The 24,466-nt window shown below is 48.6% G+C and overlaps 10 protein-coding genes across 10 annotated transcripts; 5 read left to right on the top strand and 5 right to left on the bottom strand.

Moving 5' to 3' along the window:
• Nucleotides 1-1,593: 1,593 nt before the first annotated feature.
• N7484_009668 (uncharacterized protein) lies at nt 1,594-1,848 on the top strand (the record flags this gene model as incomplete). Its single annotated transcript, XM_057120055.1, has 1 exon — nt 1,594-1,848. One exon carries the CDS (start codon nt 1,594-1,596, stop codon nt 1,846-1,848), a length of 255 nt encoding a protein of 84 aa, XP_056969610.1.
• A 3,764-nt stretch (nt 1,849-5,612) lies between these two features.
• N7484_009667 (DASH complex subunit DAD1) lies at nt 5,613-6,047 on the top strand (the record flags this gene model as incomplete). The annotated part of the gene is made up of 3 exons (XM_057120054.1): nt 5,613-5,708; nt 5,767-5,829; nt 5,883-6,047. 3 exons carry the CDS (start codon nt 5,613-5,615, stop codon nt 6,045-6,047), a joined length of 324 nt encoding a protein of 107 aa, XP_056969609.1.
• Nucleotides 6,048-6,597: 550 nt separating this feature from the next.
• On the bottom strand, nt 6,598-7,562 carry N7484_009666 (Rho4-like protein; the record flags this gene model as incomplete). The annotated part of the gene is made up of 3 exons (XM_057120053.1): nt 6,598-6,966; nt 7,017-7,220; nt 7,278-7,562. 3 exons carry the CDS (start codon nt 7,560-7,562, stop codon nt 6,598-6,600), a joined length of 858 nt encoding a protein of 285 aa, XP_056969608.1.
• A 1,727-nt stretch (nt 7,563-9,289) lies between these two features.
• Nucleotides 9,290-9,893, bottom strand: N7484_009665 (Major intrinsic protein; the record flags this gene model as incomplete). The annotated part of the gene is made up of 2 exons (XM_057120052.1): nt 9,290-9,787; nt 9,852-9,893. The coding sequence occupies 2 exons, from the start codon at nt 9,891-9,893 to the stop codon at nt 9,290-9,292; spliced, it is 540 nt and encodes a 179-aa protein (XP_056969607.1).
• Nucleotides 9,894-10,806: 913 nt separating this feature from the next.
• N7484_009664 (DUF1479 domain-containing protein) lies at nt 10,807-12,386 on the bottom strand (the record flags this gene model as incomplete). The annotated part of the gene is made up of 2 exons (XM_057120051.1): nt 10,807-11,864; nt 11,924-12,386. 2 exons carry the CDS (start codon nt 12,384-12,386, stop codon nt 10,807-10,809), a joined length of 1,521 nt encoding a protein of 506 aa, XP_056969606.1.
• A 544-nt stretch (nt 12,387-12,930) lies between these two features.
• On the top strand, nt 12,931-14,055 carry N7484_009663 (arrestin family protein; the record flags this gene model as incomplete). The annotated part of the gene is made up of 4 exons (XM_057120050.1): nt 12,931-12,992; nt 13,052-13,195; nt 13,255-13,564; nt 13,624-14,055. 4 exons carry the CDS (start codon nt 12,931-12,933, stop codon nt 14,053-14,055), a joined length of 948 nt encoding a protein of 315 aa, XP_056969605.1.
• Nucleotides 14,056-14,641: 586 nt separating this feature from the next.
• On the bottom strand, nt 14,642-16,275 carry N7484_009662 (ferulic acid Esterase/Feruloyl esterase; the record flags this gene model as incomplete). The annotated part of the gene is made up of 3 exons (XM_057120049.1): nt 14,642-15,411; nt 15,582-15,894; nt 15,958-16,275. 3 exons carry the CDS (start codon nt 16,273-16,275, stop codon nt 14,642-14,644), a joined length of 1,401 nt encoding a protein of 466 aa, XP_056969604.1.
• A 2,061-nt stretch (nt 16,276-18,336) lies between these two features.
• Nucleotides 18,337-20,184, top strand: N7484_009661 (phosphatase PAP2 family protein; the record flags this gene model as incomplete). The annotated part of the gene is made up of 5 exons (XM_057120048.1): nt 18,337-18,391; nt 18,476-18,692; nt 18,764-19,534; nt 19,587-20,056; nt 20,114-20,184. 5 exons carry the CDS (start codon nt 18,337-18,339, stop codon nt 20,182-20,184), a joined length of 1,584 nt encoding a protein of 527 aa, XP_056969603.1.
• Nucleotides 20,185-20,772: 588 nt separating this feature from the next.
• N7484_009660 (SUMO protease ULP1) lies at nt 20,773-22,200 on the top strand (the record flags this gene model as incomplete). Its single annotated transcript, XM_057120047.1, has 2 exons — nt 20,773-20,905; nt 20,954-22,200. The coding sequence occupies 2 exons, from the start codon at nt 20,773-20,775 to the stop codon at nt 22,198-22,200; spliced, it is 1,380 nt and encodes a 459-aa protein (XP_056969602.1).
• A 637-nt stretch (nt 22,201-22,837) lies between these two features.
• Nucleotides 22,838-24,286, bottom strand: N7484_009659 (glycoside hydrolase family 16 protein; the record flags this gene model as incomplete). Its single annotated transcript, XM_057120046.1, has 1 exon — nt 22,838-24,286. The coding sequence occupies one exon, from the start codon at nt 24,284-24,286 to the stop codon at nt 22,838-22,840; it is 1,449 nt and encodes a 482-aa protein (XP_056969601.1).
• Nucleotides 24,287-24,466: the final 180 nt, after the last annotated feature.

The following is a 24,466-nucleotide window of genomic DNA, read 5'->3' as shown; positions in this document are numbered from 1 at the left end:
CCGTGCGATATTGTTGCATGCCTACTGGCCAAAATCAATTCAACTACGGTATTTCTGAGATGAGTATGTCGTAAGATGCGTAGACCCCCTACAAGGGTATCGTCAGACATGACGAATGTGAATGTACCCAATGATGTTTTGGTGGGGAGCTGTGAGAGGCGAGGTGGCGGGTTGGCCCCATTTTATTGTAGGGTAACGGAGGGGAAGTGGTGTACAATGAAATCCACAGATACTGTAGTTATGTGACGATGCGCATCGGGATCAAACCCTGGAGGACACGACTGCAAGGGGCGTGACCAATTGTGAAATCAGGCCATGTACGGGATGCCCGGGATTCTGTTCCAACTCGCTGAAGAAGAAGCAATTAATTAAGATAGAGCAAAGTCGAGCTTATCAACTGAGGTGATTGACATCAGAGTGGCGGGCGCACAGGGCAGATCCCACTTGGGAGTATTTACTGGATCGAGTTAGGCAGGGGGAGTTGTACTGTGCGAGGTACGGATTACGTTGCCATCGCCCCTCTCGAGATTATCATGGACATTCCTCGCTGCTTTCTTTATATAGAAACATGAAGCCGATCGTGGAGTAAGAATGCACGAACACCTCCGCAACACAGTCTCCCATCGAGCCACCGGGAGCCTCCGACGTCATGAATAATTAAAAGGGGGGCCACCATGCAGAAAATAGCGTGTGATGACCCTTGAATCTTGATTACGAAGAAGGACGCCTGTGTTCTGCTGAGTGTGGTGTGTAAGACTGCGCGCAAGCCTAACCCGAGTATACGGAGTACACGGTCGCACGCGCGAATGACCCTGAACCATTCTGGAAGGCTTGAGGGCCGCGCAAGTGTGCCCCTCAGACCCACGGAGATCTAAACCATGAACCCCCAAGGAATTCTTCCCCCCTCCGCCCCAACGGTCACTGGTCAGACTGCAGAACGCCACCGCGCCATGCGAGTGGCTGCCGAACGCTGATCCTTCGCCGTTTCGTGCCGGCACCCACCCTCTACAACCCCCCCCTTTGCCCATCACTTGGGCCCAATTGGGAAATTCTGCCAATGATGGAAACGTATAGCGAATGAGCATCAAAAAAATCATCCTCTGGGCATCATGCATGATACATCTGACGGAGCTATCCAAGTAGTACCAGTGAGAACCTACCAGTCGTACGGAGTACAGAGGACACAGGAAAGCCCCCTGTTCCCTGGAAAAGGAGAAGACAAGAACGAGAGAAAAATGTCTCCGTATTCTGAGTAATTCTTAGTGGGTTCTTTCAGTCCCCTGATCTTCGGGGGATCCACACGATAGTTCCAGACTGGTCAATGTGCCAAAATGACTTTCAAGCCAAAATTACACTTCGATCTTCACTTAAATTCATTGTTTTCCACAATTTCCAATTTCCCCTTTCCAATCTAACCTCTATACTCTCGCTTGTGTGTTGGGTGAAACGGCGCTTACTGTGACAATCCTGTGTCTCATCTCTACGGCAGCCTTATATAGGTCAACTTCCGTCATCTTTCCCACCTCTCCCACCTGCAATATTGAGGAACCACGCTCGTTTAGTTTTTGTTTCAACTCAAGCAAAACAAACAAAATGCGCGATACACCCTCCAAATTCATCGAGATCCTCGATCCAAAGGACTCGCCTCTACGCTCCGAGTCCGACGTCCGGCTAGAAGATGTCCTCGCAGATCACGAAGCCACTATCGGTGGTCGTCCTCGCTCCTCTACGCAATCGTCTTCTAAGCCCGAAGACAAAGGACATCTTTCGCGGACTAGTTCGACGTCACCTACCGCGCGCTGGAAACGGTTTAGCAATATCCTAGCCCAGCCGCGACGAAACTCATAATACACGACACCTTCACCTCTACCTCTGCCTACTATCCTCTTTCTCTTCTACCCACTCCTGAGGAGCACGAACTAAACGATAACGAATCTACACGAATGCGGGATATCCATACATCACGGGACAAGACGGATGATAAATGAATCATGAATATGGCATCAAGACACCTCATCCCTAGGTTTGGGAAGCGGGGGTCTTCACGTTGAGGTTGTTGAGCCTTTGACTGGTTATTATTTTGCTGGTCGCGTTGGCAAGGATTGTACCGATACCTCCGCTTTCTATGATAATGATTGACGATTGAATTGCCATTTCTCTACGAGATAAATGTCTTGGAATTGCGCACTCCAATTCCAACGCTGACAATTTTTTCCCTGGCGTTTCTATGACACCGAAATTTGTATATACGGGAAAAAGAAAACCAAGGAGCTCTCTATTATTTTTGATTACCTCTTGCCAAGATCCATGATGCCACTGTCCTTTCGGAAATGCTCCTTGACCACGTAGCCCTGGAGCCTTATTCTTCCGATCCAATACAACCTTGGCCCACCTCAAAAACTCTGTCACATACCGCTCCTCCGAGCAAGCGAAAGAATCGCTAAAAAAAAAAAAATTGGGACACAAACAAACGCCCTGTACCTGAACAGATCTGAAACCCAGCCGGACCTGGGTGGGATGTGGAATTTCGTGATCCGTGGCACCGAACGCCTTTCCAGGTACCATGGACCCTGGGACGAGCCGGCTCGGCTAGAGGTGAGACAAGGTACAACAATCGGCGAGCTAGCACTGTGGCCAGACGGGGCTTTTTCATGTCTGAGTCGATGTGGGGAATTATCTGGACCATGCGATTGTGAAATTGCGAAATGAAATGTGGAATCTTTATCGCTGTGAGATGATCGGAGATTGCATCTTACACAAGCCCAGCGAATTCTCAAACTGGCTCTGCTGATAGGTAATTGGCGTAGAACTTTGGAGTCTTGGCTTGGCTCTGGGCTTATTTCCCCTTCTTTTCTGGTTGTCGCCCATTATCTCCTGGGACGAGTTGTGGACGCATCGAGATCTTTGGCTTTCAAATTATTTGGTGCCGATCGTCCCGGTCGTTTAAATGAGCAAAGAACTCAGGTGACAAACTGAAAATAGAACTCGGGAGTCAACTCGATCCACGTTTGTGCAAGTGACGGTTCCATGGTTTACGCCCACCTTTTATCTAGTTCTTACCGTTGGATTAATCACCAATGAAAGAGAAATAATTGTACCAATCATCAAGAGTCATCTGATGGGAGAAGTATCAGCACTTTACTGATCTATGTAGTCGACTTATGAGTGCGATCGGCGACCTCATGTGAGATCTCCGAGAAATGCGCTAATGGACCCTGGCTGGGCACTTCCGAACTCCAACACTCCTCTGAGAACCCCTCACCATTCACCCATCAGTGCCACCATTCATCACTTACGTATACTGAAATAACACCGGATTTATGCGGCTACCCAATGAACTTCTCCTACATATTATATTCCTTCCCCACAAGAGACAATTCAGACCAGCCATGATCTACACAATTGTCTCGTAGTCTTCTTTCTAATTAAGATGGCCGTTACAACCAAGTCGGTGAGTTATTCCATGCTCTGAAAACAATAGCATTCCCTATGTCAAGTCCGCGCTATATAGTACACGTTTTGCGCTCCGGAGGGATCAGGCGTCACCCAGTTTACTGCCTTGCTGTCATCAATTAAGCATAGAGGTAGAAGAGCTTGAGCCTAAAGAAATACCACAATCTCTCGTAAGACCTATCTAAACTTTTCAAGAAAGACATCTCAAAGTGGTGGAGCTGTTGTTAAATTTCGCCTGAGAGTCCGGCCTTGTTCTACAACGAGAGAAGACCGTGATTTTATAGATATACCAGACTATATGCTCGCAAATGGTGGCGTGGGATAAACGTGACTGGCATTTTGGTACTCGCCTTCACCATCATTTTTTGCCGTCGGAAAGCTCAAGCCTGATGCTAATTCTACGCCATTACGATATCATGTACGCCCACAGCCTTGGTACTTCCCTGAAGCTGACAGCCTAACGGGAGAACATATTTACTACGAATTACCTTTTAGAAGGGGGACTGGATGCTCAGGAAAACGATATTCGGCCCTCTTATTTTCTCAAGGGAAGGTCGTCGATCATGAGATGGGTGACTTGCTGGAGTCTCGGAACGCCAAAGTTAAGGACGACTCTTTTGACAAGGTAAATGAGCAGAAGAAGACGACGATGCAAAATTTCATTATGTCCCACGATGGCGGGATTAGCCCTTGGCAGTGGGCGGACCAGAGTTAGAAATTGATGATTCTATAGATGAGGAATACCATCTACCAATACTCTGGGGACTTCTTCAGAACCAATGGAAGTTGTAGACCGTAAATATCGGAACAAATGTTTCAAATTCCTGCTTTGTTCCTATAGCTTTATAGAGAAGAATGTATCCGCCGAATCCTGAACTCAAACTCCCACGGCAGACCATATTTTTGCAGTCCTCTAATGTTCAGTGTCAATACGCAAAGCTTCAAGCTCATCGCTCAATTCGGGCTCATGCTATTAGACCAGAATGTATTAGCAAATTCTCTAAAAGGCCCGATCTTCTGAAAACTTGTCAAAATTCCATCGGAAATGTTACATTAAGTTCAGTGCTTATTTCATCGGCAATGCCGGTGCATCTTTCCTCGAGATCATTTCGGTCAAGCCGTTCCTCAGCTAGTATCTCAGGTGCTTGTTTCTTTGGACGCCCACTTCGAGGAGCGTCAGCCACGTGGGCTTCAGTGATCGTAAAAAGATCCCTGGTAGAGATCACAATTAAGAATTGCTTTAGGCAATATTCGTTCGCCAATCTGATTCATTCATGATGGGTTCTCGATACTACGACTTTGGATGCATTAGCTGATCAAAATGAGCAGGAGACGAGCCCTTCACTTATAATTAGACGGTACAATGTTAGTCCTCGGCTTTTGACGCCATTTTCGCTCCCGTAACTCATGTTTCTCTTGTGTCGATCTACACTTTACACATACGGTCCACAGTCACATACACTTCCCGGCCCCCGGACCGACCTCATCTAATTCGCAACAGCCATATACACCGTTCAAAGAAGACATCAAATCCTCTCTCCGTAGTAATTCCAGTTACGCCGAATGATTCCTTTCAGCTCTGCAAAAAATTCTTCGGTGTGTTCAGGTCCGGCGAGTACGGTAGCAAATAGATCAGCTTCACACCTGCGTCTTTACACATTTCTACAAGTTGCTCCGACCGATGAAATGATGCATTGTCCATAAAGAGAACAAATCATGTTCTGGTCAAAGAGTGTGACAATTATAAATGAGCTCGAAATTATTGTATTGAGTACCTTGAGATGGGAAAACGACCATAAGTGCAGAAATCAAAGTTCTCACACGCGTGTGTCCAGTGTTAGGCCGATTGCCAATGAGATACGCTTATCTTATCGGCAGCCCCACCGTCAACAACTTCTCCTGCCTACCAATGTCTTTCCCTTTTGTTCCTGCGTCACGCAAGCAGTACATAATCAGGTACCACCATACTTTGAGAAATCCAAGACAAGAATTGATCGTCGGTTCCAGCCGAGTTTGTGAATCCTGAAGAATCCAGCACGAATCAGAGTTGCCGGAACACCGCAACAGTCGCGTTAACCCATTGCGGACGAGAATTGAATCAGCCACGACTCGAATATAGATCCCGCAAGCTATTTCGATATACTTGATATTCGAGCAAGATGGCCTGGGCCAACTCTACTCCCGGTTCCGGGGGCCGCGCTACTCCGACTGTTTTTGAGCAACAACGCGAGGAATTGGTTCGGGAGATTGCGGTGGTATGTTATTGTCTGAGTATTCCGGTTTCATTATTGATCTCTTATCCTTTTTCTTTAGGGTATGGAGCAGGTGCTTCAGAATATGAATAAGCTTAATCGGAATCTGGAGAGTATTATCACGGTATGCCATCCATGGCGCTTTTGATCTCCCGTATCCTGTGCTGATAAGTTTAGGTTGGAAATGAATTTAGCTCGGTGGAGGCTCTCTGGTCACAATTTGAGAACTTTATGGGCCAACCGGAAGAGAATGAGGAGGGAGGTGAGGGCAAGCGGCAAGTCAGTGGGGAGAGCGAAGAACATCCGATAAAGAAGGAAGAGGACGATGAAACAATGCTTTAAAAGCCCATTTGATCTTGACCTGGGCTTGCGTCTTTCTTGTACTTCCTAGATACCATTACTATCACTTGACGAAATATCATGCTTTACGTTTACGAGGGTCTGCTTAACATCAGAATCTCAATGTATTCAGTAACTCATAGGAGCTCGCTTGCCAACGTAACATATCAGATAACATAATTGAGAACACCAGTCCCATGCATGCCAAGGAAAAAATGGCAACGACCCGGATCATGAGAGCCATGAAGAGAACAGGAAGGGCCATGAAAAAAAGACGGGCAAAGCCAAAGAAAACAAGAATCAGAACAGTGTCAAAACGAAAAAGCCGCCTCCAAGGAAAAGTCGAGAATTGTCTGGGAGCGCGCAGCGTCTCCAGACGGGAAGAGAAGTTTTTTACAGTTGTCCAGCTCTGTCCAGCTCTGTCCAGCTTGCGCCAACGTCACAAACACGAAAGAATAGGCAAGATAGCCGACAAAGCAACCAGGCTGTGATCGGGCCGAGGAGAAAAGAGAAAAAAAGAAGAATAAAGGTCATGTCAAGGGGAAGAATCAATTTACAGGATCTTGCAGGTCCGCTTCTTGATCTTCTTGCCGGGTCGCCCGCCACCAGATGGCTTGACACTGTTGCGGTTATTTGATGATGATGATTGCTTGGTGGGCTTCCAGCTTTCTTCCTCGGTTGTGACAACAGTGTCGACTGCTTGGGCGAAGACGTCGTCAACACCCCGCATCTCTTTACTGCTGCACTCCACGTAGCTGGCTCCCATCCGGTGGGCCACAGCTTGACCTTGTTCCGGAGTAATAGGTGTTAGGCCTTGTGTCTTGAGGAGTTCGATGCATGTGCGCTTAGTGCGGAGATCTGATTTGAGCCCAACCAGGATAATGGGAGTTGTGGGGCAGAAGTGTAGGACCTCGGGGTACCACTGCGGATTGTTAGTGACGGACAACAACGCAAAGCAAGTGCTGGACTGACCTTATCGACGACATTTTCCAATGATGCGGGACAGTCGATTGCAAAACAGACAAACAACAGGTCCGTCTCTGGGTAGGACAGCGGGCGCAAACGATCATATTCTTCCTGTCCCGCCGTATCCCAAAGAGCTAACTCGACCGTCTTCCCGGATGCCCGGTGAACAGTCTGAGTAATGTAATTTTCGAACACTGTGGGAACATATTTCTGGAAGCGGGATCAGTGATCCTGCAAAACCGCGGGGGTGTGGGGGATGTATCCTACCTCGGGGAAATAGCCTTGCGAATAGCTAATCAACAAGCATGTCTTGCCACAACCGCCATCTCCAACCACCACAAACTTTTTTGAGTAGGAAGGCGGCTGCGTAATATTGGTAGCTTCCGACATTCGTCCACTGGAAAAACTGGTGTTGGTACTGGCTGTGCCGTTGCTCACTCGGACACTGTGGCTGCGGGTTCGACTGTGACGTGGTGAGTGGGATGGAGGAGGTGTGGCAACGGAGCGACGTCGCGAAGCCGCATAATACTGGTCGTCATACATCTGGCTCATGATGGATGGAATGGAATCCCCCCTTGTTTTAGTGCGGGCCTTTAACAAGCGATTGAACGGCTATCTGCCTCGGTGGATGGATGTGTATTTGTTCGAGGGGCGTCGAAAGATGAAGTAGAACTCAAAGTTGAGAAGAGAGAGAAAATGAAATGAAATCTGATCGTTCGCAGATCTAGGGATCGACTGCGATAAAGATAGGTGAGGGTCTCGCCCGAAGACCCGTGTTTACATGCACGTTGTTATGGCAACGGCCGCGCCTCCATGACGCCAGAGCACGATCCTTCTTGGTTCAACTGTCAGTTTCGCCTTGATTGTTGCGATCTTTCCGATCCTGTTGCTTTTCTCGGCTCCTGTCTCCGCTTGAAGCCCCTCAGCTGCCCCTCTTCCCCACCATTCAGCTCGCCAGAACCGGATCTCTTTGTTTCCCCTCGGACCTGCCGACGTCAGGTGATTTCCACACAATGCCCATTAGTAGGTCGGATAGAATTGCGAACTAAAATTAGCCAGATAGATTAATGGGGCAAGGTGCTTTGGAACAGTCGAACTGGTTCAACTATGAGCTTCTGATTGGCGAGACATTTCAATGTCGGCGCTTGGGGCTGTCGTGCATCGATACAATGCGCGTAATGTCCCACAATTCCACATTCTAAAGATTGAAACAGCAATGAGGATCTGGTTATTGGTAGCATTGGAATTATGGTCTAGTCACAAATATTTTCCGAATTGCCCGGTTCCATGGCCATATTTTCTGACATGTCAACACATCTAAGTGGGGTTTTAAACTTTTCTTGCTTCCAAGGTTTACCAGCCCCCGGAGATCCAACCTTGCTAATTAAAGTTACATCTTGATTTTATCGGCTTCAACGGTTCAGAAAGGAAATATTAATATATTCTAAAAGCTACTTGATCCCCTCAGGCCCATTCTCATTCAAAAACATGGAGACTGGGCATCTCATGGGTACAAATGACCAGGGTTTGCTTTAATTCTTTCACCTTTGATCTTTGATTCTCACAATTTTAAGATAGCCCACCGAACACAAAAATCTGACTCGCGTTTGATATGTGAAACCATGCATTTGTGTACTGACTGCATGTGGTGCAAAGTCGAGGGGCGCTACAGGGGAAGATGAGAGGTGGAAGCATTCGCATTGTCGGTGTGCGGAGGACTGCGCTTTGCTCCTCACTCCCCAGTGGAGACTACATTTGCTGACTGTCCGAGTCCCTGCCAGATAAATGGAAATCAAATGTTCATGGGTCTTGTGATACCTATTCGCTTCAATCTGGACAATTTGCTCTGCTATAGCAATTGCGAACAGTCTAATTGTCACCACAACAAGCAAACTTGGGAATGGATGGGGCGCGATTAATGGCCTATGCCGATTATATTTAAGCAGTGGCACCCCGTCAATGCTTGCGTCTGTTTTCAATGCTGTTTGTGGCTCCCGATGTCCTCAGGCATGGCTGATTCGTCGAGAGCCGGGATCTCGATCTTGTTAAGCTCATCCAGCCGAGTCTATTACCGCTCGTGGATGAGTCGCAATGGGTCATTATTGTAGTACTCATTATTGTAGGGTATCCTCGGTGGTGTGATAGTCTCTTCCCGCCGTCGAGAGCGCACCCTGCGACGCATTCCCAGAAGATTGGCGCTCAAGCGAGTAGAGGTGCGACAGAGACGTGGTCCATGTCGCAGAGATTGAGCATCGCTGTCAGAATCTTGATTATGAAAGCTAGCTCGCGCAATTGAGCTTCTTAAACATGCGCCGTAATTTCCCTGGTTTTCTCGATTCTTCCTGCGCCTCATTGTCGACATCCTGCCCAAGTCCCTGAGAGTTCTCTGTTTGATGCTTCGCGTTAGCATGTCGCTGTGTTCGTTGCGCTCGATGCGCTTGATGCTGGGCCTTAGCCTGGGCTTTCGCCTGGGCTTTGGCTTGTCGCCGACGGAGCTCTTCCTCGGTCGGCACCATTGACGGTCGCACCACACGGGGGAAAGGCTTCGCCAGGGACCAGATTGGTCTCTTTTTGTTGGCCGGCTGCGCATATGACGGATTTAGATCGGTATACCCTGGCTGCACGTATGTCTCTTGGGCTGACTGCATCTGCGACGTCTCAGAGGGCCTGGTCAAGGTAGATCGGCGTGGTGTTCGGGCTGCAAGGGTGGTTCCGGAGACAGAATCGTGACGGGAGCTACGGGTAGGAGAGGATAGTCCCCCGTTTCGCGCAGCGGACTGTAATTATGGCAGGTATTAGACACAAGTAGACCAACACCGATCTTCAACCAATAAAACTCACCTCTGCGCGGGGCCTTCCCGGACTCATTTCTCCGCCTTCCATTTCTGGGTATGGGAATTGAAATGGTTTGCAGATGGAGAAATAAAGAATTTTAAAGGTCAAGTGAGATCGACGCTCGTCTTTGTGAGCCGATTAGCCGATAAGCCGGGTATCACTGGTAACTATGGATGGAACGTTCCTCCAAGGGCAGAGAGGAAGGAAAGAAAAATCGAACGATAGAGTGGGTTCCGGAGAAATGAAGGACATATATCCTTAGGTTCTTTAGTCCCCTAAAGCCCCTAAGCGATGCATTGGGCGGCGAAGCGAACCTGACGTAATGGACTTTAATTCATCGAGATCTTTTAATTGGCGCCATCAAGCTTTTCATCGTGGATTGATCAAAAGGGTGGCGCAAGCCTCTTATCTTACTCCGTAGTTCCTGTCCTGATCCACTTCTCCCCACCCTGGGAAACGTGCCGCCCCAGGCCATTTTGCTTCGGCTAAGTAGAGTTGATTACAACCTTTGATAGGCCGCAAGCGAACCTATAGAACTCCGTACGGAATGGAATATACAATCTCCGTCCAAGTTTTCTCTTCTTTTTTTTTTTTTTTCCCGTCCTACCCGTATTGGTGGCCCTTGGCGATCGTCAAGTTTCAGCGCACTACAGCCCGATCCAAATTTGCCAAGACACTTGGCATATAACATGTGGTCACGACCCTTCGATCCACGACCCTTCGATCCCGCGGGTGGCGTTGTCCATGGATCATTGAACACACATGCAAATGCTTCGAAAGAGATATACATATCTGACAATGTTTTAAAGAAAGTATGGCTTAAGACTTGCTTTGGAAATCATGTGTGTGGACAGTGACAAAGTAATTTTTTTTGTATATGTTCTGGCCCTGGAGAATATGTAAACACTATGCTAAGATCGAAGTATAAGTACAAAATCGCATGCCGCCGCAGCAATACAATTTAAAAGCCAAAGATCTGGTTGGCCTTTTTCAAGATGGCAGCCTCCCCAGGCTTGAGACCGCTTCGCTCGGCATTCCAGGCATCAAAACCGAAAGAGCGCGTCGCATCAGCATCCTTAGACTGACGAAGATCAGCTTCCGTGAATCGGCCAACATGGCGACTCTCACCCTCGCCACCGGGAAAGTCAGGAGGGGGAATTCCTTCCAAGAAGTCCTTCTTCTGGCGCTGAACGTATTGAGCATTATCCTCAGTAACCGGGCAGGCAGGAATATACATCACGCTAGAATCGCCAAGTCCCTGATGGATCTTGTCAACCGCATGGATGCCATCAGAGTGCCAGGCCACATAGTCACCGGGAGCAATGCGGGGCACATGGACCATCGTCTCATCCAAGCGCAGATGAGGGTGTAGAACGTCGCTTAGCTCCTGCGAGAAGCCTGGCGTAGCACCTTCCAGCTTGCTGGTTACGTTCTTCTCGAGACGCCAGTTGCTGGGGTCAAGATAGGTATCGAGAGCGAGGCGTGATCCGCCGGCGGGAGGCTGAGAAATAGGCTCGAAGAACGGTCGTAATAGGAAGTATGCAGTGGCCATCGAGAGAAGAGGATTCACCAGGAGGGTTCCCTCTTTAGGACCGGTGTGAGACATGCTAAGCCAGCCCTGGAACATGCGAAACATGGAGCATGCACCGGCACCGTTATACAGATCTGACACGGCGGGAATCCGGCAGCTGGCTTCCCATGGGTCGTATTCCTCCCAACGTCCCTCCCAGATGGCTTGGTAGACTTTGCCTTTGCCGTAGCCGTTATCCTCCCACCGCTCAACGCTGCCGCCATCTATGTGCGGACCGAGCGCGAATCCAGCATCACCTGGTTGGCGAATTCGCAAGCGATCGGCATATGTGAGAGGGTGTGTCGGGGCCACCATGGCATCGGCAACGTTGGAGTGCCAGAAGCTCATGAGGAATCGCTGAGTTTCAAGCATGTTGGGGTGGGTTCGGGCCTTCATCTGAGCCTGAGACCAGTAAAGCTCGAAGACCTGTGGGTCATTGGGTGGGAAAGCTATGAGATGTGTGTTAATACCATTTGCTCGAAACCAACACGCCTGTGAGCTTGCTTACCTCTAGTATGCGGGTTAGCCCGCACATAGTCTTCAATTGATTCCTTGTAAGATCGGGCCTCAGCCTCAGGAACTACACCTCGAACCACTGCAACACCTCGTTTCCTGAGTTCCTGCTGGAAGCTCTTGGGTGCGTTCTTGATGTCCTTGAAGTCGATGGACGGAATGATGTTGCTACCGAGCTCTCCAATGGTCCGAACCTCTTCCCGCAAATTTCTTAGAAGACGATCCCAGCTCTCCTTCACATGCTTTTCATTGCCAGCAATTAAGCGTCGTTTTTGGTTGGCGAATTCCTCTGGGAGGGCTTCCTCCTTGACTCCAGAAAGGGAAACGAAGACCGAGGAGATGTCGCCTTCTTTGCGAGGTGGCTCAGCAGCGTTCATCACACTCCTCACTGGTCCCTTGACGGAATGATTAAGTGAGGACTGCAGTCTGCGAATGCTGTGGATCTGACTTTTGTACATATTTGAAGGTGATGGTAGATGTATAAAGAGGTAAGCGGGTTTCACTTATGCCAGAGGAGAAAAGAGAAGTTGAGTGCAGAAGAGAAGTTTGCAAGCCAGAGCCGCATTTAAATAAGGAGATTCTTACTTCCCATAGCCGGTTTTCTCTGAGTGTTCTTCCTCCTTGCCTCATCCGTGGCGAAGTTGATGTATGCGGATAGGAGCCCTACAGAGCGGCGGGACGGTTACCAAATTAGGAAGGCTTCCGCCCGCCATCGTCATTGCCATCCGATTCGGAAACTGGTTCTCGGGAAGATGAACAAACGAGTCGGGCCGATTTGATGGTAGGGCGAGCAAGTATTGTCAGGAAGAAAGGGTCATAGAGTTAAGCCACTTGGTTCACCGGTCCTCAAGCTGCAAAGCGGCCGAAGATATCGGAGGTCGCCAAAGTCGGCAGGCGAGAAAGCCTCACCGGGCCACTGTATAAATAGTTGGTTAGCTCAGTGAAGGTCCTCTTGCTCATATCTGGGTAACAAATACTAATTATTTTTGCCACATCGATGCTATGGCCTCATGGCTGCTTGGTTGGATGCACACCGCAAGCGTACCCACTTATTTTGATATAAGGTTAGATCGACACCAGATCAACTCTCAACCATAGAGCTGAAAATTTTTCAATTCTCTAGACTAGACAATGATACCCTATGGCTACCACAGACCGGAGAAGATTCAAGCTACGGCACTCTGGATGGGACGGTCGTTCTGTGTATCGGCAAGCCACTGCCAGTGAAGGATTTCAAATTGCACATCAGAGGAATTCACTATAATAAGTAAGTCTTCTGCTGGACCGCTCATGATCATATAAACTCCTTCTGAACTCTCAATATAGCTGGGACTGCACTGATGCCCAAGGCCAACATCAGCGAGTTCCATGGCGAGAGTCAATATTTTATCATCAGATCTGGAACTTCAAGAGGGGCTTCACAAAGGGCCAGAATGTCTTGCAACCAGGAAACCACGAGTTTAACTTCTCGGTCGCTTTAAGCAACAAGCTACCTACGACAATCGAGGGTCTGGATGACTGCTTTATACGGTACAAATTGACTGCAGAACTCAACTGCCCTTGGGGTGTGATCAACGAGTCACGCAGTATGGACGTTTCACGAATGCAAGACATATTCTCTTTCATAGAGCCACAGGTAAATCATCGCTTTCCGGACTTTGACTTGCAAATTTTGTCTGACCAGCTCCTATATAGGGTATTGAAGGTTTTTGGGACGAAAAGATTACCTACCATATTACCGTTCCGGGGCACGCTTTCCCTCTAGGCTGTCCTATTCAGGTCTATATGCGATACATTCCTCTTCTTAAGGGTCTCTTCGCCGAAAAAATGAAGGTTCAGCTTCTTGAGGTTCACAGTATCTCCCAACGAACTGGATTACAGCCCCCAGTGCGTCGAACAAGGGAGACAGTTGTTGCGGAGGACCTCGCGGAATTCGAAGAGTTCGAGGAAAACCTCAGCGTTGAGATCGATGGGGATCAATGGCGTAATATCACGCATACTATCTATATGCCAAATTCTCTAGCGGCTTGTCGACCAACCAGTCGCTCTTCAGTCCTCGAAGTGACGCATGCATTGAAAGTATCGGTGCGTCTACGGAATCCCAACGGGAAATACTCAGAGGTATGAGACTGAGTCACCACCAATTATTTCTTGAATCTAGGATTCCAATTAATTGTTGATTACAGATAACAACGGTTTTTCCCTTGATCTTGTGTCCGGTTCCTGGTATAAACCCTCACCAATCTTTTCAAAGCGACACATTCCTCAGCTCTTTCCAACCGCCCCCGGCTTATGTTGACCATGTCCGGGACCAGCTTTATCTGGAATGCGACTCATTGTGTATCTCGCGGAGCACAACAAGATCTGGGTCGACCTGTTCTTCGGAATCTCTTGGGGAGACTCCTAGGTGGCAGGGCTCCCTAGATGATATATCTCAAACACCTTGCTATGAAACAGCGATACTTTCACGCACACCTCGAAGCGAATTCAGCCCGTCGTACTCAGAGCATGGATATATTTAGTTCATGCGGAGGCTAAGCTCCGATGATCAAGAGCGCTCTTTTGTTAAATCGCAATATATCCGTTTGATTCTCTTACAGCGCTTAATAGCACGATTATTAAATGTTATCTTACTGAACCTATTAATAGGCCATCGATTGGGCAGTGACACTAGCTAAGTTATTCGTAGAATTATTCATAATTATTCATAAAATTACGCTTCACAGTTCCAGCTTGCTGAATCATTAAGATCACCCTTTCCTTTATAGACAGCCTGTTTTGGGTACGGGCAAAGAGGCCGTTGTCGCACAACACCCTCAGTTGGGTCATCATTTTTGAACTTAGTCGCAACAATCTTCTCAACAGCAACGCCTTTCTCAACCCAGTCCATAAGCGCACGAACAACATCGTGCTCCCGGTCCTGGTAGCCAGGAACTCCCACAGTATCAGTGAGAGTCTGGAAGCCACCAATGTACCACGGGGCATCGTTGATAGATCCCGAGCAATGCTGCATACCAGGAATCAAAAAGAATCGGTAGAAGTCATCCAGAGGAAGATTCTTCTCATTCATCGTGGAGAGATACTGCTGGTAGAGGTACTCACTTGCTCCAGAAGGAATGAGGCCATCGGCAAGACCGTGGTAGTGAAGCAATTTGCCGCCGCTGGCACGGAACTCAGACAGATCAAAGTTGCCTGCGTTGGTATCACCAGGATTCAGAGCATCAGCAAGCTCAATGACGCTATAATCGTAGTTATGCCAATCCCAGTCTGCGTTGTCCAAAACGTACTTGGCGTAGTACTCTGAACCATAGAGACTAGGGGCGTTGGTGCCAACATCTCCAAAGGAGCTGGTCATTTGGTCCTCAGATCCGAGGCCAAAGCTGGGGTATATCCATGTGTTGTTGACGTCAACAAGAGGTCTATATAGAGCCTCCAGAGTGCGGATCTGGGGGGCTGTAAGACAAAAGGACTTGTTGCTGCTAGCTGTGCAGAGCAGAGCGTCTGTAGAAGTTGCAGCTCTTGGGGTCCATGATGATTCCATCCACAATACCATCGGATTTATCGCATTGCCGCATGACCTCTTCGCCAATCATGGGGAATAGATCAGGGTGAATATAGTGGGTGCCATTCTCTGGGAGGTTGATCATGCTGACTCGCATTTACCAGCCCTGCTGGCGTGTGGACCACCAGGGGGGGGGGGGGGGGACCCACAACCACACCATCAAAGTCCTCCGGGAATCGCTGAACTTCTTTCATTCCCTGCTTGCCTCCAGTCGAGCAGCCGGCGTAGTAAGAGTATGAGACTTTACTCTTGTAATAATCGGCAGTGATTTGCTTGGCAATAACAGTCGAACCGTGCAAAGAACGGTAACCCCAGTCTTTCTTGGACTCATCATTATTCAAAGCCCAATTCATGTTCTGGAGTGTGGAGTTGTGACCAGTGTTTGTGGACATGGTAGCAAATCCCTAAGGGATTAGACTGCCCATGGAAGGCCAATTGATCCCACTTGAGAAACCACCGTTGCCCACGGCCATGAATCGCTCATTCCAGTTGTCGGGCAGAATGAGACCGAATGTATAAGCAGATGTTGCCGAGGAAGTCCCGTTGACAATGATCCCACACGAGGCGGGCAAGTTGGTGGCATTATAAGGGTATGCGGTGTCGGCGGCTCCTTGACCAAAACTATCACCCGCAGAGATTTTGGCAGCTTCAATGGTGGATGCGCCTTCCGGGAGTATTGAACTAAAGTATTGCTCAGTGCATTGTGCGCGAAGAGCTGTTGCAGTATCAAGGGCCAGGCAGCTGCAAAATGCTGCAGCTCCAGCAGAGAGCATTGTAGCAAGCATTTATGTCAATGAGCGAGGATGGGTACAAGGTATCAGCTCCCGAGGTCATGCTCTCCTAAATGAGGTATAGGAAGCAAGAATCGTCTGGCAATCCAGAAGGGTTTCATAGACAATCTCTGAACTTCATCTTCAGGTGGGGTTTGCGGGGGAACGAGGCGGGGGATCTCTTTTGCGGGCATACTCTATGTTGTTTGCCTCACATTCACAAGGATAAGGGTTCTTCCCAACCTTGACTCGGGGATTCCGATCCCTCACCGTGGACAACTGTTGCCAAGCCCGCTAACGCATTTTCCAGGGTCAAATTATTCCCCTCTTTCTTTAGCTAACATTTGAATGTGGGCTTCGTCAGCTTCAAGTGTTCCTTGAGAGAAATCAAGTATCATTCTTTGAAGGGTATACTCTACACCGCGATGTTTGGAGGGTCTTGGACTTATCTAGGGAAAGTTCAAGGAGCGGCGTGGGTTAGCTATTGTAGTTCTCAAAGCTTAGCCTCGGCGAGACCCTATCACTGGATAAACGTTGGAGAACCCTGGAAAATGATGAAGACGTTCGATGATGGGTCAGATGGTATATTCTCGTCACGAGGTCTGTCACAGTGGAGAACTAAGAACCCCATTTCCAAAAAGCGGGGGATATACTAAGAAAAGTAATTGTGGTGAGAATGAAGAGCTGCGTAAACCTTTTCCCACAATTAAGGGCCACTATTGAAAGTGGCCTTATAGGGTGAATATAAGGGTCCGCCTTCAAAATAAAACTGTGGCTCTTCCTTAGAAGGAGAAGATCACCCCTCGCTTGGGTAATATATTCGCCGAAGTCTATATATACGAGGTATAATAAGAGAGAGAAGGCCTAATGAAGAAAAGGTAGAAGCAGAAGGGGAGAGTGGGAAGAGGAAGAGTGGGAAGAAAGCGCCACCACGGAAGAATGCCATACACTTTCTGCGCTACGCAGCTAATGGCTCCTACAAACTAATCTGACTTTCGATTTTATGGCCGACAAAGTCCTCTAGCACTCTATTCTAAACCAACCATGTCACTAAGTCCTCATATCCCATAAAGCCCCCGGCCCTCCCTTTCGGAGGGCGAGAGGCTCCAGCTTTTCCACTTTGGCTATCATGTGATGATTTCAAGAGTCTCGAGTAAAGTTTGCCTCTTGTGAAGAGAACTACCTATTATAGTTCTCAATATACAAGACTCTTAAATCATAAGTGGATCATAACGTACCTCGTATGCATTCGAGGAAGATACCGTTACCTGGAAAGATAGAGAATTTGCTCGATATGCGGACAATTCGGGCTTGGGAGAATCTTGATATATTTTAAGCTCTTTCTGGAACTGCCCCCTTTCTCCAACCCAAGACTTGGGTATCTTGACCACAATGCGAGGGTGGACCTGGAAGATAAACCTTGGAGATAACTCTTCTCCATATACAGTGCACGGTAGGGGATCGGCATTGAATTTCCAAGGGGAGGATAATTTGCGCAATCTGATAAGTAAGGTGGCTTCTGTTCGGCGGGCGAAGGGGACAAAAACCTTGGGGAGGATTGTTCGATATCCATACTATGACTTCTGTATCTATACATATAGGGAATGCCCACTTGATATTTACATCCTTCCACGATCCTTTGAAAGGTTAGTGATCACCTCCTCGCTGATGGTTGCGCATGGAAGCTAACCCCGATAACAAGTAAATTTCAGATTGTTCCAGATTGGATCTACCTAAAGGCTATAATCATATCTTCCAAACTCAACACATATTCATTGTTAAACAGCGATCTATTTCAGTCTTGGCCCCTGGGTGACTAAGCCCACACATGGGGGCGGGCATATGGGCCCGCCGAGCCGCGGTCACAAGTGATCTTCGCGACATCTCGAAACCTCCTGGCGCATCCGACCCTAGAGAAGAGAATCACAACCACATCTGTATTCCTTCCGAATTTAAATCCAACTTTTATCCACTCCTTATGTCCTCACGCTGAACCTCAACGACCTGAATTGAGCGGCAGGCACCGACCTGTCCATGTATGGGGGCCAATCGCATCCAGATCGATAACACCGCACAATGGGAAAGGGCGCAAAAGACCAGCCTGATGCAGGGCTAAAGAGTCTGAACCATTGTATGCGACTTTTACCATCTTCCCACCCCTCATGTGCTCTTGGATCGTCAACAATTACTAAAGCTGAAGTCGCGACCTGATTAGATTCCAACCGACTCCCCCTCTGGCGCTATTGGCCGCGACAGAAATTACTACCTTTAATCCGATATGAGACACCATATCTTGCATGGATGCAGGAGAAAGTCCGCACCCCGACTCTGGACTCGTACTTTGCCTTCACAGCCAATCTCGGCACCCACACGTTCTTCATGGTCTTCCTGCCCTTTCTCTTCTGGTGCGGCCACACTAGTTTAGGTCGTGGGTATGTTTTGCCCTTGCTTGTGGAGAGCTGAACGTCACTGGATGTATGGCTAATTGGTGATGTCTTCGCAGACTAGTGCACATCCTCGCCGCTGGTGTGTTCTTTAGCGGCTTCATCAAGGACTTGCTATGTCTTCCTCGGCCGTTGTCACCACCTTTACAACGAATCACCATGTCTGGATCCGCTGCCCTCGAGTACGGATTTCCCTCCACACATTCTACCAACGCGGTATCTGTTGCCGTGTATGCAATCGCCCTGCTCAATTCCCCCGATTCAACCGTCAGCCCGCAGACAAGCCTAGTTCTCCAAACAGTCACATACCTCTATGTCATTTCGATTGTATTGGGTCGGTTATATTGTGGTATGCATGGGATGCTCGATGTCGTTATTGGCTCCATTATGGGCGCATTAATCGGTTTAGCCCAGTTCAGCTGGGGCCCGGCGTTCGATGAGTACATACTGTCTGCGTCGCTGAAAGGGATTTTGGTCGTTCCCATTGTCATCCTGATATTGGTTCGCATTCATCCAGAACCGGCGGACTCATGTCCATGCTTTGATGACAGCGTTGCCTTCGCGGGTGTGACCCTCGGTGTTGATGTAGGCTCCTGGTACTTCACTCAGTCTAGCCTTGCCTGGGCGGAACCTCTTCCCGGGACCATTCCATACCGATACGAGAGTCTTGGCTTGGCGAAGACCGCGATTCGTCTCGTTGTGGGTGTTTTGTGTGTCTTCGCATGGCGGGAGATCACAAAGCCCACTCTGCTCCGCATTCTACCTCCCGTTTTCCGCAGCCTGGAGAAACTTGGACTTCTCTTGCCTCGGAGGTTTTTCACTACTGCCTCGTGAGTGAGAATCGCTGATTGCTTCGCGGAATAGGTTTCTGACAAGTAGCAGTGAATATACAACCGTTCCATCCAACTTGAAGGACCACGACGTGCTTCCTAACTTTTCGGAAATTCCTTCCATCATCACAACTATGCGGCACCCCCGTCGCCGAGCCGTTTCAATCGGTCCCCAGTCCGAAGCCGACGCTTACGAGACTCTAGCTTACCGTGAGAAACGCCGACGTGAAAGCCAGTCTGGCGGTAACCGCGAGTCACCCGCCGACGGAGAGAACAAGCCCAACGGGTCCCCTCTAGTGTTTGGAAAAACCACTACATTAGATGAGTATGAGCACATGATGGGTAGAGGTAGTCCACAATCGGCTGCTGTGGAGGCAGATGCAAGTGTTCCACGGTCCTCACCACTTCCACCACCGGAACATGATACATCACGAGCGGATGAGAAGGAGCTGTTCTCTCAGATCAAGAAGCCCCGTGTGCGGTACGATGTGGAGGTTGTGACAAAGCTAGTTGTGTATGCTGGTATGTATTATCCCTTGGTATCTTAGCGGAGTTCACACTGATTTGTGTACGTTTCAGGTATTCCGTGGGTCGTCATCAATGTGGCACCCCCCGTTTTCGAAATGATTGGACTAGGGGTTCCCCTGTAGTTACGTCGCATGGATCTCGGAGCTGTAGCCTTCCCTGTGTCAACCTTGGCTGCTTTTCGGGCTCGAAACTGTTCAGTAGACTGGGCTTAAAGCGAACTTTTCTGAGACATAATTCGGGTTGCGCATGTACATATTGCGACCTGTATCTTTAGGTCTAGCTGTGTCCCCTTTCGTTGGGCACAGCCGCCCAACATTATTTGGCATAATATGACCGTTACGGAAATTCATCCTTTAATAGAACATTTCAATCAAAACTTCGTCCTCCATGTATACCTCGGTTCATATAGGGTTCTTTATAGTTCGATCTGCAGATTGCCAGATGCGGTTAGACCTACTTAGTCAGCAGTATTCCCGACGATGAAGCAATCGCGCCGCAATTCCCCAAGTTGCAACTCTCTCGAAGCAAGTCGACTTTGGTCGCTCGTTGAGAATGGAAATATCTGGTGTCTGCAAGCTCTTTTACCTTCGCTCCAACCCCATTCCTCTTCTTTCAGCTTAATCGCGTCAGTCGCGTCGATAGCTTGCTTTCACCTCATCCCAGCCATCGCCTTTCCGTCTCGACAGAGTGATATCAAGTGAACCGACACAATGGGTCTTTTATCTCGATTCTGGCGTAAGTCGCCGGCTACTCCTTTAAATGATGCAGCTGTCTCCGCTGCTGCCGAGAACCCTTTTCTAGCCCGCAAGGGCTGGCAACCACACGGGCAGGAGGACTCCCAAGGTATGGGTCACCACATTCACAAACAATCGCATTGGTGAAAGCTCACAGTCATCTCGCCTGCAGAAGAGATCCATTTGCATATACCGGGCGCGTTTCCCTCATCACCTTCTCTGTCCCCACGACTTGCGCCGATTGAGCGCGCGGAGGACGATGTACCAACGCAGGAGTTCGATCGTATGGAGATCGATGTTCCTTCCATACCGGAACTTCACACCGATCTTGGAGCTCACCTTCGTCCTACAAGGCTACGGCGAGCGCCGAGGCCAGCGCCTACCCAAGCCCCGCATCCTCCGCCCACCCTAGCATCAAGACAAGATGATGTACATCAGGATACCATGGTCATTGAGGACCCATATGCGGAACGATTCATGGCATACGAAAAATCAGATTACCGCCAACCTGTTTCCGCCGTGCAATTAGTGCACCCTCAAAAGAAGCCACTTCCCGTGGATCGCATTGCATCCCTCTTGGCACCAGAATGGGAGAAGCTGGAGCTGGAAAGACGAGAACTAGAAGGCGATGAAGGGCGCCCAGCAAGAATCAGACCACAAGGGGAATGTGTGCGCCAATTGTCGTGGGACTGGCTGGACAAGACTTCAAGAGCTATGAAAAGTTCCGGCGTGGTGGCCCAAAACCTCTCCGGAGATGCCCTATACCAAAAAGACATTGCCAGTTGCATTGTACCGCTTGCTTGGCTCAACGATGAAATAATCAATTCATATCTTGCCATTATAACACAATATCTTCAACAGTCAACTGGGAATAAGGCGCCAAACGACCGACCTCGCTACCATGCTTTCAATACCTTCTTCTTCTCCAGCCTTAGGGACAAAGGATATGACGGTGTACGCCGGTGGGCCAAACGGGCAAAAATTGGTGGCGAAGGGCTGTTGGAGGTTGATACGGTCTTTGTTCCCGTCCATGAGTCCAGTCATTGGACTCTGCTGGTAGTTAAACCGGCGGATCGAACAATTGAGTACTTTGATTCCATGGGTGCGCGCGGGGCGCGCCAAGTCAGAACGATTAAAGCTTGGCTGGCCGGAGAGCTTGGAGCCAAGTATGTTGACTCTGAATGGACGATACTCCCCTCGGCCTCTTCTTTCCAAGACAATGGCAGCGATTGCGGCGTGTTTCTTTTGACAAATGCGAAAGCAGTCGCCTTGAACATCGAGCCTACAGCATTTGGAGCCCGTGATACCACATTACTACGAAGAAAGATCGTGGCAGAGATCATGAATGGTGGTCTACATGGCGAGTTTAGTCCAATTGATAAAACCGGTGCTACCCTGCTTTGATATCATCTCCAACGACTGATTACCTCGTCTTCCTACAACTCAACCGAATGCCTATATACCGCATTACGACCACCTCAGCATATGCCGGAGATTTATATTTTCTTCTCCGTCACTGCCATCATACTCACTCTACCTCCTTCACTTTGACCATTGAAACGGTGTCCACCGCTACTGGCGTTTTTGGCTTTGGGTCTGTCTCTTTCCCGGCGTACATGGCGAAATAGAATAAAGAAAACTGCGGGCTGCGGGCTCGTTTCGGATCGGAGTTCTTTCTTTGATTTGATGCTTGAATGAATACAAATGATACCCCTTGCTAATGCTATTTTGAAGAGGACTTCAAGAGAACTTTGTTCTCTCGCACACTAGGATTGACATTTTGAGTTTTCTTCTGCCTTTATCCTTCACGATTTAATCCATCAACATGAATCTAGAACCAATCTATATCAGAGAACTCAGCTTCATTTTCCAAATTATAAACAGCAAAGAATTCATTACAATGAGAACAGGCTTAAAGATCAGATGATTATGGAATATCTGCCTAACAATATCATTCATCCACAGCCTAAACCATGCGCGCCCGATGGGCCAACAGGAAGATATCTATAGAAAAGAGTCAATCCAACTAAGAATGTACACATCAGTTCTTCGATGTGAAGCGAAGCTCGTCAATATTGCAAACACGCCGGCATCTTGGCCCAGTTGGTTTGCCTCCCTTCCCTCCATGCTTCTTCTTTTTCTTTTTCCGACACTTGTCACCCTTCTTTCCCTTCTTACACTTTTTCTTTTTCACAGTGGCTCCAGTCAAAATTTCCGTCTCGGGCCCAAAGAGCTCTTCCTCTGACTCCTCCACCACAACTGCAGAAGTGTTTTCATAAAGCCGCTGATGCCCACCATGATTGCTTTCCGGAGGAATTTTAGACCAGTAATTTCCATCTGAAGACCGGTTATACGCCAGCTCGATGTACTCAATACCGAGGAAGACCTTGTCCCCAATTTTCATATCGCCTGTCCAGAAACCTCCGTCGCTCCAGAGATTGATCACGAGTCTGCTTTGCAGATTGGGTACGCGATAGGACTTGACTTCTTCGAGTTTATCATTCACGTACCAACGAGACTGGTCATCGTACCAGTCCAGGCGATGGGTTGACCAGGTGGTCCACGGGGTAGGAACGTCAACGACTGTTGCTGCACCTGGGATCATGCGATCTGTGATAGGGTCGTAGTCTGGCTGGTTGGCGTATCGGACTCGATGGGTGGGATCGCTTGTCAATATCTCGATGTCAGACTCACAATTCTTCGCATGGTAAGTGAAGACACCGACACAAGCACCGGAGGGAGGTTTTCTGGTATCTTGAGACACAGGAGAAGTTGTGTTGTCAATGTTAAGTCTAGTGTTGAGAACCGGGATAGGAGGTTGGTTCAGATCTGTTAATGGCTGCTGTCTGCTTTGCGGAGGTTGTGCTATATGCATACTCGCTGGCAAAATCCGTAGACGGAGACGCAGGGAACAGTGGAAGATATTCTTCACGCGGGTTTCGATCTCGGCGGTGGATGTGAAGTTGATATTGCGGATAGTGCGCAAGACGAGGTATGTTGCTTCCGGATCATCGTCTTCACTGTCTCGGGTGAAGAAGACGTTTTGTTTGGAATTGATCATGGTCACCGGTGCTTTGGGGCTTCGGGGGCGGTGCCATCTCTGGCTGATCCAGTCCTTGTCGAATGCAGTTTTGAAAAAGTATAGGGAGCCATTGTAGGAATCCTGCTTGCCTGCATCTTCATCCTTATCATAGTTTTTATCATCGTCCTCATACCAGTCCTCCCATTCGCCTTCGTTGTGTTTATCAGTTTCCGGTGAGTCTGTATCAGCTTGCTTGAGAGGAACATCGCGGAAGTCCCAGAGCTTGTAGTGTTGGAAGTATCCTGGGTCCGTACCAGAGACAGTAAAACAGTCACAATCTCGAGGGTCTTTTTTGGTCGTTACGACTGACGATGTGTTGTCTTTCAGGTCAGATTGTGACAAGGCAAGGGCAAAGAAACAGACAACTGCGAGGCTCAAGATGCCTATGGACGGGACAGTCCGCTTCATAATGGGTGGCTGCAATGAGGGTGTACACGAACAAGAAGCTCTGGAAAATGGATTGTTTTCTTTCTGTCTTTCGACCATGATTTGTGGCCTATCTTTCCATGTACGGAAGTCGCAACTCAACTTCGACTTAGGGCTCCGCGGTTTCCCGATTTGGATCTCGTCTTTTTGGAAAAAGCAGAA

This window comes from Penicillium longicatenatum, assembly GCF_028827895.1.
Source record: "Penicillium longicatenatum strain IBT 33135 chromosome Unknown contig_6_segment0_segment0, whole genome shotgun sequence".
Lineage (NCBI taxonomy): Eukaryota > Fungi > Ascomycota > Eurotiomycetes > Eurotiales > Aspergillaceae > Penicillium > Penicillium longicatenatum.
The sequence above is the reverse complement of the archived record's forward strand: the minus strand, read 5'-3'. Positions and strand labels throughout refer to the sequence as shown.